General features: G+C 34.8%; 1 protein-coding gene and 1 pseudogene across 1 annotated transcript; both read right to left on the reverse strand.

Annotated features, from left to right (window-relative positions):
- Window positions 1-9159: 9159 nt before the first annotated feature.
- Window positions 9160-11312, reverse strand: LOC106753137 (annotated as a pseudogene).
- Window positions 11313-11425: 113 nt separating this feature from the next.
- LOC106755882 lies at window positions 11426-12906 on the reverse strand. The gene is made up of 2 exons (XM_014638104.2): window positions 12618-12906; window positions 11426-12369 (listed from the first exon to the last, which is right to left on the reverse strand). The coding sequence occupies exons 1-2, from the start codon at window positions 12838-12840 to the stop codon at window positions 11576-11578; spliced, it is 1017 nt and encodes a 338-aa protein (XP_014493590.1). The 5' UTR covers window positions 12841-12906; the 3' UTR covers window positions 11426-11575.
- Between the last annotated feature and the right edge of the window lie 2786 nt (window positions 12907-15692).

Genomic DNA, 15692 nt, shown 5'->3' on the forward strand with positions numbered 1-15692 from the left:
TGCCAAAAAGGCTATCTTTTAGCTATTATAAATGCTGTAAATTCTGCAGAAAAAAGATTGCTGTTTTAGAATAAAATTTTGCAGAAAATGGGTGCTGTTTCACATAAAAATGCTGCAGAAAATTGCTGCTGTTTTATACTAAAATTCTGCATAAACCGTTGCTGTCTTTGCTGTAAAATCTGCATAAAACCTTCGCTGTATTTGCAAAGTTACCTTTACTTGTGTTCTTGTAATTAGTTTTGCCCTGCCTCTCTGCTTGTGCAAGTTTTCCCTCCCAATGAGAAGATTGAAATTAGAAGAGTTGGATGAATTTGAAATTAGGGTTATCCATAGTCTGCACTTTTCAACATTGCTTCAATTTGGGGGTATTTGCAATAAAAAAAACCCTAATTTCAATTTAATTTTAATTAAGTCCACGTATCTGTGCTGAAGATCATCCACGTAGGCAGTTCTGTGCCAAATCGTCACTACAGTGCACAGGTGTACTGTTTGCCGTTAAGTATTTAGACGCCGTTTCAAAAAAGGACCAAATTGAACAGATTTTACAACCTTTAGGACCAAATTGAATAAAAAAAATGAGGACCAAAATGAACAAACCAAACAAAAATAGGGACCAAAATAACTATTAAGCCTATCTCAAGTAATCTTAAAATATTGTTTGAGTCAAAATATACTCTAAAGGTACATGTATTTAAAAATAACTAACAAAATTCTTGAATTCTTTAACTTTAGAGATACATGCACTAATCATTCTTGAGGAAGGATTTTGAAACTTTTCAGTTGTATGCTATATGTACCTTTCTTTATATCTTTGAGACTTGGGTTAACTCCTTCATAATAGATCTAAATCCCTAATTTCAATCTTCCTTCAGTTCATTTGAAGCACATCTCTTGTTTGTTTTCACGAACACTCCTATGAATCACTACCTTCATGTCGTTGACGCCATCGCCTCCTCATATCCTTAGTATCCTTGCCTCCTCATGTTGTCATCTCCCACATGTTGTGGACGAAAGACGTTGTCATCTTCCATACGTCGTAGATGAAAGACGTTGTCATCTCCCACTAAGCTCTACGTTATATGCATTCTTTGTTGAACTCTCCACCCACTAACCAAAATCTCTCCTTTAGGAGAGTCTCGCCCCTTTCCTCACTCTGAACCTACCTAGACTACATCTCTGATGGATGAGTTGCGAAGGAGGGGCCAGTTTGGCTTCCCTTTGTGGTTGTCAGGAGACCCACCAAAGCTTTTAAATTATTTTGGGTTAGGAACAACCTGCAAGTGGTGATCATAGAAGGTGGCGTCGCCGTGGATGCCAACGTCGACTTCGATGATAGGGTGTTAAAGGTGTGCGGGTCCATTGTAAAGGAGTCCTTTATTCTGAGAGGGGTGACAAGGAACTATGTGGAGTATGTGAAGTGGAAGCTTCTCCATTGGGTTTTCAGCTTCGCCTTGCAAGTGCTCGCCACTTAGGCTTTAAGACAAAATTGTCCATACGTCTAAACGCTCTCATGTTTTGAAGTTTAACCAAATAACATTAAACGAAATAAGAATATGAAAATACCGTAGGATGAAACATAAAACTTAGACTCAAAATCCCCAACATAGAAAAGTCTTAGAAAAACTCTTAAAATTGTCGAAAACATAAAAACATTAAAATCAAAACACCTAGACACAATGTTAAACTACTGATAAGTCAAATCGTCTAAGAGAGTTATGCTAAACACATAAGTTTACCATGCCCAAATGGTATTTGGTTGAACTCTCGGGAAAATGAAGAAATCTCCCGATAATGTTTTTTACAAAAATACTCTAAAAGCTTAAAACTAAAATGCAAAACAAAACAAAACATTTTAAACGTTATTACTCTAAAAAGGCAAAATCACAAAAAGCATTTACATCAGTCTACACGATACCATGAGTTAAACTATTTCTACGTTTAATGATGAAGTTCTTACTCAATGCTTAGTATCTTTAGAAGAAAAGCTTAATGTATCACCCACTCCTAGTATCACCTAGTCAATATTAGTAACCCTCATTACTTTAAGTAGAACTGAGTATCATCCACTCCTGGTTGTGTAGTATTCTTCACCATTCTTGGTATCCCTAGAAAATCCTAGTATCTTCGTGATACGCTGTCTAGTTGAGTTTCACCAACTTCTGGTTTCCATTAGACAAACCTTGTATAAACCTGATACACTATCTAGCTATTGTTTAACTCAACCGAGTTAACGGGTAAGTCTTTGTATTATGTTCAAAATGTGAAATCAATCAGATCTCATACAAGTCCTTAAACAATTACTCTCACAGAAAGGATGTGTTTACAATACAATTCAATCTAACAGGCTTTTCAAAGTTTTCCCTCTTCTTACAAGTGTAAGTTTATGATTAAGTCTTGAGAGTATTTTTCTTTAAGTCTTGAGATTATTTTTCTTTCTTTTGTATTTGTTTTTTTTCTCACATGATTTCTTTCGTATTCGTATGCCTATTCTCTTGATCTTCTCTTCAAGGATCTTTAATTTATAGGCTTCATGAGAAAATATCTATTTATAGTGTTTGTTCTTGATCTTCGGATTTTCTTAGCCTTTTTTAAGGTAATAATTGTATGCCAAAGTCAACTTGTCAGAGTAGGCATGTTTTTTCGGTACTTTATCAAAAGTAGGATGTACGAACTCTTCAGCACGTTCCGTGAATGTCTTCTTTGTCTCTAACATCCACTTCTGACTTGTATATGGTTGAGCGAATGGATACTTGACATAGGAAACTACAAAAAGTATAGTAGATATGCATGCAGGCAGATATGTCCTTTTTCTTATCACTTTTGTTGTTTTGAAAGGTCGTGCATTTAATGCTCTTTATATCGTTTGCACATTTACTTGAAGCATCGTTTGTTCATTATTTTACAAGATATAGTGAAAACCCGTTTAACATTCTTTAACAAAGTACAACAAGAGCGCATTTACTAGAGCTTTTCTTTTATCAAATTTACTAGAGCGTTTAAACATACAAATTTTACAATGCTTTTTCACAAGACGTTTCTCTTTTAAAGATACTATTTTTCAAGAAGAGAACACTTTGTTAAATACTCACTTCATTATTATTGTTTGTTAAACTTCAAAGCATATGAGAGCATGGTCCAGTATTATAAATGATCTTATCTTTACATTTACCTTTCTTAGCATGAGCGATCACTTTAGTTTCTGCATTTCTCAAAGGAGAACAATTTTCCTCTTCCCTTCTCATATACAACGAAGGGAAATTGTAAATCTCCACTTTTTCCAAACTTTTCATATTCAGGCTCGTAAGAAGACACGCCAACTTGGAACAGTCACCAATAACCATTTTACGAAGCAAGCAAAAGTTCCCGAAGCAATCAGGCAAGGATTCCACATTCGAAACATCTCGCAATGCTAAACTCCGAAGCAAGGGAACACGTCTAAAGCAGTCAGGCAAGGATTTCAGCTTGGGTAGATCAAGTAATAATAAACATTGAAGCAAAGGAAGGTTCACAAAGCACCCACACAGTGATCCACGTTTGGAAGATCCCATGATCTTAACAAGTGCAAAGAAGTCATACTTGTAAACTCTAATGCAAATGTTCCACCTCTTTGCACCAGTAAACCAACAAATCCTCAAGCATCGAAAACCTGATGACAGGATGAATTTTCAACATCCGACAATTGCTAAATCCTTGAGGGAAGATGAACTTGATAGCCACAGTGGAAAGTTTTCACCTTTGTATCCTTGTAATGTCAAATTTTGGAGTTGTTGGGTATCAGGTTGAAGGGCTTCAAGAATCTCCTCAACTTTTTGTTGTAAGTAGATTTCTTCGTTTTTATCCCATGACAAGTACAACTTGTTAAGTTGTTATTATTTATTAATATAATATTGCAAAGATATGTGCCATCGTTTGCAGAGAAGTTTATGCTTGGACCGCAAGTCTTTGCCTTGGAGGTTTTATTCCTATATGCACACTGGCAGCGTCACTTTTGGTGTGCAAAGTTCATGTTTGTTTCCACTGTTGCTTTTCTCTCTCCACAACCACGGTATTTTGTGTTTTAATTTTTAACGTTGGAATTTTTTTCAAGTTGGTGCCACTTTTTACGTGAAGTACTCCTCTAAGTTAAGGAGGGTTAGTTCCTATTCACTCCAACACATATCATCAGACACTATTTTTCTCTCTTTCTCTTTTTTTTTCTCTTTTCTTCTTCCCCTAAATATATTATGGGTTTATTTTATTCTCTTTTTAGAGATCCTTGTCAGTTCTGAGATCCTCATAAATTTCTGAGAAGTTCCTGTTGTATCTTGGGGGGCTTGCTCAATACACCATGGATAAGTCTTTAAGGACAATGATCTATACGCCTCGGGAAATCCTTTGTTTGTGATCTTTAATCTTTTATTGTCAGCTTCCACAACATTCTTAAAGACTTATGGCTGACAACAACAACTCAATCCCAGAGAATCAGAATACCGTTTCCGGAACTCAGACGGTCTTCGCGAAACCTTTCTTGGATGTATCAAAATTCGAAGTCTTCTCTGGTCAAAATTTTCGGCGTTGGCAAGAACGTGTGTCAACCTTGTTAGACATGTACGGAGTTGCCTTTGCTCTTTCATCTTCAAAACCAGAATTCAGTCTCCTTCCAAATTCAAAACAAGTTGAAGATTGGGTTCATGCAAACAAGGTATGCCACCACACTTTACTTAGTGCATTCTATAATGATTTGTTCGATGTGTACTGTTCTTATAAGGAAGCGAAAGACATTTGAGATTTGTTGGTTCTCAAATACACTGCTGAAGATATAGTCAAACAAAGGTTTATTATTGAAAATTACTACCGTTGGGAAATGGTTGAAGACAAGGACATGAAGTCGCAAATCAATGACTACCATAAATTGCTCGAAGATATCACAGCAGAGAATATTCTTCTACCAGATGAATTTGTCTCACAGCTTCTGATCAAGAAATTGTCGTCTTCCTAGACTGATTACAAGCAACAACTGAAACATAGATACAAGCAAATGTCACTTTCAAAGTTGATCACTCACATAATCGTTGAAGATATCAACAAGAAAGAATGTGCTACTGCGAGGGCCAAAGCTTTGTCTGTAAAAGCAAACGGGGTAGAAGACAAATATGCTCCAAAAAGGTACAAATGTAAACCTGATCACAATAGGAAAAATTATTTTCGAAAATCTCGTTCCAATAGATCTAACCCCACCTTTAAGAAGAAAGGAAATTGCTTCGTATGTGGGAAGTCGGGCCATCATACACCACAGTGCAGGCGTAGAGCAGGAAACGACAATCTTCCTAGGGCCAATATAGCCGAAGGAGATGACATTATTGTTGCGGTCGTTTCTCAAGTAAATTTGATGACCAATGTGAGCAAGTGGGTGGTAGACTTTGGTGCTACCAGGCATATCTGTGCAAACAGAAGTGCCTTTACCTCTTACGCTAATGTAGGGGATGGAGAAGAACACGTCTACCTCGGTGATTCCAAGACCACTCCTGTTCTGGGAAACGAGAAAGTTCTTCTCAAACTCACATCTGGAAAGACTATGGCCTTGAGTGATGGTACTACATGTGTCATCAATCAGAGTTAATATAATCTCTATAGCACTACTAGGAAAAATGGGGGTTAAAGTGTCATTCGAGTCTGACAAGATTTTAATGACAAAAAATAATGTTTTTGTGGGGAAGGGATATTGCGATCAAGGTCTCTTTGTGCTTAACATTTCTGAGAACATTAATGAATCGTCTTCTTCTGGTTATATTATTGACTCATATGATATATGGCATGCTAGATTAGGACATTTGAATTCTTCCTATGTTATGAAATTACAACGACTAGGATTAATTAATATGCATGATAAACATAACAGTAAATGTAATATATGTGTAGAATCTAAAATAACAAAAAAAAACATGTTTTTCTGTAGAACACCAAACTGAAATGTTAGGACTAATTCATACTGATCAAGCTGATTTGAAACAAACCATGTCTAGAGAAGGTAAAAATTATTTTGTGACCTTTATAGATGATCATTCTAGATACACCAAAGTTTACTTAATCAAACATAAAGATGAAGCCTTTGATGTGTTTCTAACTTATAAAGCAGAAGTAGAAAATCAATTGAATAAGAAAATCAAGAGGATTAGATCAGATAGAGGTGGCGAGTATGTGTTATTTAATGGCTTTTGTGTTAAAGAAGGTATATCCATGAAGTAACCCCACCATATTCACCCGAGTCTAATGGAGTAGCTGAGTGAAAAAATAGAACTCTTAAGGAGATGATGAATGAGATGCTTATTAGTTCTAGTGAACCTAATAACTTTTAGGGAGAAGCCTTGCTTACTACGTGTTTTTTACAAAATATAGAATATCTCATAAGAAAACTGGTAGAACTCCCTACAAGTTATGGAGAGGTTATCAACCTAACCTTAAATATCTAAGATTGCGGGGGTGCCTAGCTAAGGTGATTTTACCCGATCCTAAGAAAAGGAAAATAGGCTCTAAAACCTCTGATTGCATGTTCTTAGGCTATGTTGAACATAGTGCTGCCTATAGGTTTCTAGTTCTTAAAAGTGATGTACTTGAAAGAAATTCTATAATGGAGACGAAAAATGTTGAGTTTTTTGAACATGTTTTTCCTTTAAAGGTTAGTGAGATGTCTCAACCTATAGATAATAATAATATTGATGCCTTGTGTGAGGAATTAAGAAGAAGTAAAAGACAGAGGAAGGTAACTTCATTTGGTAATGATTTCTATACCTATCTAGTTGATAATGATGCAAGTAGCTATACAAAAGCCATTGGTGCTCATGATGCAAAATAGTGGGATAAAGCCATTAAGATTAAAATTTAATCAATTCAGAAAAATAATACTTGGACCTTAGTATATTTGCCTAAAGGAGCAAAATCCATTGGTTGTAAATGGATCTTTAAGAAAAAGTATCATCTTGAGGGATCTATAGAGAAGTACAAGACAAGATTTGTAGCAAAAGGTATTACTCAAAAACCCAACATAGATTACTTTGACACTTTTGTCCTTGTGACTAGGATTTCCTCTATTAGAGTTTTGTTAGCCTTAGTAGCCATCCAAAAGCTAGTGATACACCAAATGGATGTTAAAACCGTCTTTTTGAATGGTGATTTAGAGGAGGAAATTTATATGACTCAACCTGAAGGGTGTGTTGTATCTGGTCAAGAGAATAAGGTACGTAAACTCTTAAAATCTTTGTATGGGTTGAAACAAGTACCAAAACAATGGCATGAAAAACTAGTTAATGTATTGCTATGTGATGGTTTTTCACCTAATGATGCTGATAAATGTGTGTACTCTAAATTTGAAAATGGTGATTGTGTCATTATATGTTTGTATGTGGATGACATGTTAACTTTTGGTACATGCAATGAGATTGTTGTTAGAACTAAACTGTTTCTAGGATCAAACTTTGAAATGAAAGACATGGGTGAAGCCAATGTAATTTTAGGTGTTAGAATCATAAGGAAGGGAGATAGTATATTACTATCCAAAAACAATACATTGAGAAACTTCTTAAGAAGTTTGGGTATTATGATTTCAAACCTATGAGTACCCCTTATGATGCTAACTCTAAATTAATGAAAAGTAGAAGAAAATCATTATCTCAACCTCAGTATGCCCAAATAATTGGGAGCTTACTGCACTTGATGAGCTTTTCTAGACCTGACATTGCTTATGCAATAGGTAGAATGAGTAGGTACACTCAATGTCCAAATTAAGAACATTGGGATGCAATTTCCAGGCTTATGAGATACTTAAGAGGTTCAATGGATTATGTCATTGAATATAGTGCATTTCCCGTTGTACTAAAAGGGTATAGTGATGCTAACTGGATCTCTGATTCAGATGAGACAAAATCTACTAGTGGTTATGTATTCACACTTAAGGGTGGTTTGATTACATGGAGATCAGCCAAACAAACAATTATTGCAAGATCAATAATGGAATTTGAGTTTATGACTCTTAAGATGGCTGGTAGTGAGGCTGAGTGGTTGAAAAACTTCTTAGCAAACAAGTCACTTGGAGATCCCATGAATAAGGTTCATATGAGTAAAAACAAGTCACTTGTTAGTTCTAGTAGCACTAATTTGATTTTAAATCAAATATGTCCATTCCTATGGTGTGTGTGAAAGTGTTAGAGACTGCATTATTGAGAGGTTAAACTTTGTAATTAAACAAAGTTATAATGATCTTCATATCCCTTATAGGTGGTGTATGATTTGCAACATGCACTTGATGAAATCACCTATATGAGTGTCAAGTGAGGCCGCTTGCATGAGATCTTGGCATGACCTCTAGAGCACTCATGAATACTGGGCACGCGCATGACCTAGTAAGCGCATCACAATGATAACAACAAGGATTGTGGGGGTGTATTGTGATTGATAAACCTCCAACACAGTCAAGTATCTTTGGTTCATATAGCTTGCTATACCAACTATACTATGTATTAAGTTTCTCAATCTAGGACTGGTTTATATAGCTTGTTATACCAGTTCTGATGCATTACATCTTATAAAACCCGAGATTTTTCTTATTTTCTTTCTTTCAATCATTGTTTCTTATCTTTTGCAATATCTAGGGAATTGTTATTATTTATTAATATAATATTGCAAAGATATGTGCCATCATGTGCAGAGGAAGTTTGAGCTTGGACCGCAATTCTTTGCCTTGGAGATTTTATTCCTATATGCACATTGCCAACATCACTTTTGGTGTGCAACGTTGATGTTTGTTTCCAACATTGCTTTTCTCTCTCCACAACCACCCAATTTTGTGTGCTTTAATTTTTAATGTTGGAAGTTTTTATCAAGTTGGTGCCACTTTTTAAGTGAAGTACTCCTCAAGCTAAGGAGGGTTAGTTCCATCATAGGCTCTATAAACAGAGCACTTCAGTCACTCCAAAACATATCAGACATTATTTTTCTCTCATTCTCTTCTTTCTCTTTTCTTCTTCTCCTATAAATATTTTGGGTTTATTTTATTCTCTTTTTAGAGATTCTTGTCAGTTTTGAGATCTTCAGAAATTTATGAGAAGTTCCTGTTATATCTTGGGAGGCTTGTGTAATATACCGTGGATAAGTTTTCAAGGACAGTGATCTACATGCCTCGAGAAATTCTTTGTTCCTAATCTTTAATCTTTTATTGTGAGTTTCTACAACATTTTCGACACTTGACGATTGCTAAATCCTTGAGGGAAGATGAACTTGATAGCCACAGTGGAAAGTTTTCACCTTTTTATCCTTGCAATGTCAAATTTTGGAGTTGTTGGGTATCAGGTTGAAGGGCTTCAAGAATCTCCTCAACTTTTTGTTGTAAGTAGGACTCTTCGTTTTTATCCCATGACAAGTACAACTTGTTAAGTTGCGTATTTGACATGTTGGCTTCTTTGGCATCTGTCACACTTTTCACCTTCTCAAGATGCTTTATGTGAAGATATCCTTTGAGATGTAGCGACCCTAGCTCTGCTATATGGAACCCTCTTTCACTGCCAACTAAATAAGCGCTTAATTTCTTTAGGGAAGTTAACTTCCCCAAATGAAGAGGCAAGCTTGATAGGTTGTAGCAATCCTTCAAAGAGAGTCGTTGTAGAGCTTTTAATCGTGTTAATCTGTTTTACAACTGTTTGAGACGATAGCAGTAGTCTAGTTTCAGTATATGCAAATTCCACAGTTTTCCTAATGATTCTGGAAGAGTTTTGAAGTTACCCTATGAGAGGTTTAAGTATCGTAGATGTTTTAAATGACAAATTGAATTGGATAATTCTTTCACTGCTGTGCACCAAATCACACGCAAAGAGTAGCATTTGAATACAACTGGATAAAGTTGGCCAATATAGGTTCTCAAAGATTTGACCTGATGCAACTGCATTGAATTAATGGATTCCTCGGATACATACAACGCAGCCCTGTGATCTGCCAGATGGTGGATTGTGTCAGACAAGGTAGTTACATCATTATCATGTGTAATGCAACAAACATCTTCTGCAATAAATTGTGTAAGATGGTGGACAGGATCATGGATCTGGAAAGTTTTAACTTTGCCAAGTTCATCTGTTTCAATATCTTGAAAAAATGATCTCACGCAAATTCTGAACTCAAAGTGGTTGATTATCCTCTCATGCTTGAAGATAAGCTAGGCAAGTGTTGTTTTTTCAAGTCCACCTTCACCTACAATAGTATAGACTGATGCATTCTCAGAATGTGAAACATAACCAGTCAAAAAGTCTACGAATTTATCTGTATCTCCTTCTCTTCCATAAACTTTTGAGTCAGTGATGAATGGCGTTGTTTGACGCCATTCAGTTACTGCATTTCTCCAGGGAAACATCTCCATCTGAGTAAAGTGAAAGTTAGTACTTCCTTCAGTTCATATCTCTCAGTTGTTTTTTTCCATTTTCTTAGCAATTTTGCGGCGAAAAGCAACATTTTTGGGATGAATAGAAGATAAGCAAGAACTTTGTACCTTGTTTGATGGACCACACTTGACTCCCTGGTGCTCCAATCAATGATTCATAGGCAAACTCATCCAAGATGTCATCCAGGACTTGAGCTGCATCTTTTAGCTTTTCCAGCTAATCTTTTACGGCTCTAATAGAGATCTGTTTCTGCTCAGCATCCTCAAGAGTTTCCTTGATTGTAGTGAGCAAACTGGCAAACCTTTTCATGTCTAGATTGAAACCCAAGCATAGTCCAAGCTCGAGTGAGTTCAAATTCTCAAGCACAATTTCAAGGATAGCCCCAGCCATATTGCAACTCTGCAAGATGGAGACAGAAGAGGAAGGGTTGTATGAAGCAACTGGGAAGAAGATTAACAAAGAACAAGTTTTGTGTGCACTTAACATGTGGTTGCCTACCAAAAAAGCATTGTAAGAAAGCCAAGGTTTCTCAACCAGTAAGGCAGGGATCATTTAATTCAACAATATCCGAATAGTATATAGCAGCTGCAAGCACAAGTCACTGGGATTCCCTTAATCACCGATGAGATTTACCTTTTTTATTTGTCTCTTTCTTGGTATATAGATGAGATTTGGAGTGTATACAAAGCATTTCCTTTTTTCCCCTCTGTTTCTGAGATTATAGAAATACACTTATTATCTGCTAGATTAATTTACATTAGCCTTTTCTTTATTCCTTTTTCCCAAAGGGCTTCTATTTCATATTCCTACATACCACAAGCACCTTTTGGGTTAGGAGACAAATAAGAGTAAATTATAAGTAATGACGTTGATAGAAGTTCTGATGGATTCATTACTAAATAATCGATTTGGTGGAACTTGGCATGATAGGTATCGTTCAAGAGTCATATTTATGGGTCTGCCTTACTGAAGGTTGTGGATTTTGTACTTTTCAGTTGTGTTATCTTTTAAAACTTTTATTCAAATACTCAATACACATTAATATAGTTCTTATAGAACATTGAAATACATCAAAGAAGTAACAACTTTTCAGACATTAAATTTAGAAGGTTTCAGACTTTCACCTCAACTAGGCTTATTAATTTTTTTCACTGCATTATAATGAATGAGATTATTCATTTCTTGCAAACGATTCCCAAGCCATAGGAAAACTTGGAGCAATCAAGGGTGGCCATGGACTCTGGAGTGACTTGAGTGGGTTGAGTGTGATGGGAAGTAAATGGAGAGAAGACACAAGAAGCACAGTTTGGAGAAAGCAAGGAGGTAGTCCTGTATTTGTCCTCTCCTCCAACAACAGGCATTGCCACACCAACCTTTGCAGGGTTCTCAAAATCTTCCCTGTAAGTCCTCCCAAGCACACCATCCACCTTAGGAGACAACCCAAAGAACCTGAATTGAATTTCAAAGTGAGCAAAGCAATCATCCTCAGGCACTTGGTAGTTGTGAACTGCATCATCTTCTTTGGTCACTGGCACCACATTCACCAATATCTCAGCAACATCTTCAAGGGTCACTATCACACTGTTCCTGGCTGCTACTCTCTCCACTTTCACATCTTTTTCTGGAGACTTCCAAGAGGAGAGAGGGCCCTCAGGAAGAACCAGATGGTCTCCGTTGTATGTGAATTTGAGATGGTCAACATCTTCATTCCATTGGGATCTTTTGGGTGCTTCAAGTGATAAGCTTTTGGAGTTGAAGAGGATTCCAAGGGCTTGAATCCATGTGTAGTCTCTGGCTCTACCTGCTGGCCTGTGTCCAATGAAGCGAGCATTGATTTGAAGGGAGGAGTCTGATACTAAGGAGAAGTGTTCGTTGCTCTTTCCATGGAAGTAGAACACTCTTCCATCCCCACCAATGAAACGGGGATCGTAGCAACCTGATCCTGGTGCATTGCAGTTTGGTTTGCGACCTTCACATCACAAACACCAATTTTATCATGCATGTTAATGCTTCTTCATACTTTACATTGTACACAAGAATCTTAATTAGTTAAAAGAACCAAGTTTTAGACCATTTGAAAACCTTGTTCAACTTCTGTCAATTTCACCCCTTAAGATTTAGGATATATCTTAAACCTGATTAATTCTACTTCAAATAACTAGCAAAGAGAAATTGAAGGGTAGAAAGAGGAAGAATGAAATGAAGGTTTTGTCTTACTTCTGCATACTGCTCTGCATATGGGTTTGTCGCAATCAATATGACAAACCTTAGCCTTAGGATCTGTTGATTCACTGCTGGGACACTCATTCGGACATCTAATATATTTTCCATAGCATCGAGTTCCTTTGGTGCTACATTGCCTGTAATAGTATGCATTGGCCTGCACACTCAAACATGACACAAACAATAACACAGCAATTATGATTTTGGTGATCTCCATACTTTTAGATGATGAAATATGAGAATCAAGGAAGAGAGTTAGAGCCAATGAATTGATGAAGCAACAGAGTCTCTTCCCAATTATTTATACATGCAACATCGACTGTGTTGCTTGCTTATTGTGAAGGTGGCTTTTGCAAACTTGTTGCCTAATCTATGGCTTGCTCAAAGTTAAAGCACGAACATGGGTTTGGATGATTGCATGCAGAATCATCAAAGGGTCTCCCATAATTGTTGTCTTCTTATTGAAGGGTATATGAATTTGAAGGTGTTAACTGATTCCTTCAACTGCAAAATTGGTCCTTCAACTTCTAATGGATGGGCATGGCGAGCTTATGGAAGAGGTAAGGAACTAAAACATGTGAGAGAGTGAAATAATGTATTAAAGAAAAAGTTGTTTTAACAACTTTTTTTTTTTACAACGGTAGCTTGTGATTGGTTTGTTTCAAATATTTTTTAAAAATAAATTTAAACAGATCAATAAAATAATGACATATGTCTTGTAGTAAAAAATTTGTTAAAAAAAGTTATTAAAATATCAAGATCCATATATTAATTATAAATTTAGGATGTTTTTTTGGTTGAACCCGATATATTAACAATTTTTTTTAATAATTTTTTGAAAATAGATTATGTGTCGCACTACTTTATTGGTCCGTTTATTTAAAACGTACCAATCACAAACTATTATGTATATTTCTAAAAAAGTTGTTAAAAGAATATTTTTCCTTTCTTGTATATGATATACATAACACTCCATTGCTATTTTATTTTGGAATTCTGTTAACAACTTCTTTTACAATTTTTTGACAATAAGATACGTGTTATTGGTCTTTTTAAATTTATTTTAAAAAAATATTTAAAACGAACCAGGCCACCATGTAAAAATGTTGTCAAGAAAAAGTTGTTAAAGAACTTTTTCCTTTATTTTTTGGACACTTTTAAATTTTATAAATTTTTATGTTCAGTTTCTTAATTTTTAATTTTTAATAATTTTTGTCTTTTTTTCTAAATTATGATCACTTAATATTTGTTTTCTATAAGTTTATTTAACGCTCAGTTTAATTATTCGTAATTTTTTTATTATTTTGGATATAGTTAAAATGAAAACAGAAACTTATTATAATTACTGTTTTAAGACTCTAGGGATACATGATACACTAGAAATAGAAGGAAAACATTATATTTGCTGTCTTTTCATGTAATATTTAAAATAAAAAATTAAATAAATTACAAATGAGGAAGAAAACATTTTACGGTCCATCAGTATATGCTTGTATATTTTATTAAACACAATTGATCTCTTAGTATAAACACAGCGTTTCCTTGAAGCATATATAAAAGAAAGACTCCACTTTTTCATATTTACTTAACTTAGTTGTGCAAAATGCATGTATAATGTACTGAAAAATTTTATTCTCGTATCTTCATGAATATTAGCACTAAAATGAATCCTATGGATTACATCATAAAAAGTAAATGAAAAGGGATGTATATAAATACATCAGAATACGAAAAGAAATAAAATTTTAGATATAGAGAAATATAAAATTTAAAATTAAATTTTAGATTAGATATTATTATGGTAACTATCATTACCAGGGGAACAATTAATTGCAAATTTTTTTAATAATATTCATAAATATTAGTGTGTTTATTGTCATCATTTACTTTTAATAAATAAGTTTTTATTTTAGTTAATGAATCAATTATGTACGTTAGAGAGATATTAAAATTATAGAAAAAGAAAATTCCATGTATCAATAATGCAAAACTTTTATCTACAAAATAAACGAGAACTATTTTTTACTTTGTTTTTTAGTATGATTTTTTTTACTATGTCAGCAAAGATACAAGGTTTAAATTTAACTTTTTTTTAATCTGATAGATAAAAATATGAATAGAAATTTGTGTTGTAACATAAGACAACTCAATTCAATTTCCTTGAGTCTAAACCGAATTATGATAAAGACATTTCAACACTCAAATCAAATATTATTCAAATAACTTAATTTATAATTAAGTATCAAAATTTAATTAAGTTAACCTCACTTCTGTAGCTTATATCTTTATTTATAGAGTTTATAATAGACTTTAATATCAACCCAATAATACTAATATTCGTGTCGGTCCAATTGTAGTCCAACACTACATAGACCCATAAACCCTTTACCTGTTTAATTTATAATCAATAATTGAAAGTCAATATACTGAACCGTGATGGCTATCCTACCAATACCATTAGGTTAATAAAGCGTGTTTACCATCAGCACTGCTTCATCACCTGACATAATGATCAAGATCGTACCTTATACCATACACGTTTCTGTATGTAAGTGAGTAAGGTCGAGAAACACACATTTCTGCTTCCACCTTCTCTTCTTTCTTCCTTTGAGACAATTCAATTCAGCTTCCTTTAATCTAAGCCGAGCGATGGATATCTTAAGTATCAAAATTTGATTAAGCTAACCTTACATCTTTATATTAAATTAATATTAACCCAATAATACTAATATCCATATCAGCCCAAATTGCAGCCTAACACTATATAGACTCATAAATCCTTTACCTGTTTAATTTATAATTGATAATCGAAAGCCAATATATATCGAATGATGATGACTATCTTACCAATATCGTTCGGTTAATAAAGCGTGTTTATAGTCGGCACTGCTTCATTGCCTGACATACCAACCAATCGCACCTTATTCCATACAATAAATTTCATCCGTCTCAAAGTATTGTATGGAATAACATATATGTACGATAGGGTAACCGCACATATTGGAGTGATCGGTCACACCGGCAGTAGGATCGGTCATACCGGCAATGTGATCGGGTTCCCTAGTGCGG

Source organism: Vigna radiata, chromosome 2, assembly GCF_000741045.1.
Source record: "Vigna radiata var. radiata cultivar VC1973A chromosome 2, Vradiata_ver6, whole genome shotgun sequence".
In the NCBI taxonomy this organism is placed as follows: Eukaryota; Viridiplantae; Streptophyta; class Magnoliopsida; order Fabales; family Fabaceae; genus Vigna; species Vigna radiata.

What these genes read in the sequence shown, in the direction of transcription:
- LOC106755882 (XM_014638104.2), bottom strand. Translation starts at nt 12,840, where the DNA reads ATGGAGATCACCAAAATCATAATTGCTGTGTTATTGTTTGTGTCATGT. An exon ending in ATGCAGAGCAGTATGCAGAA is followed by an intron (nt 12,370 to 12,617) that starts GTAAGACAAAAC and finishes TGTGATGTGAAG; the next exon opens with GTCGCAAACCAAACTGCAAT.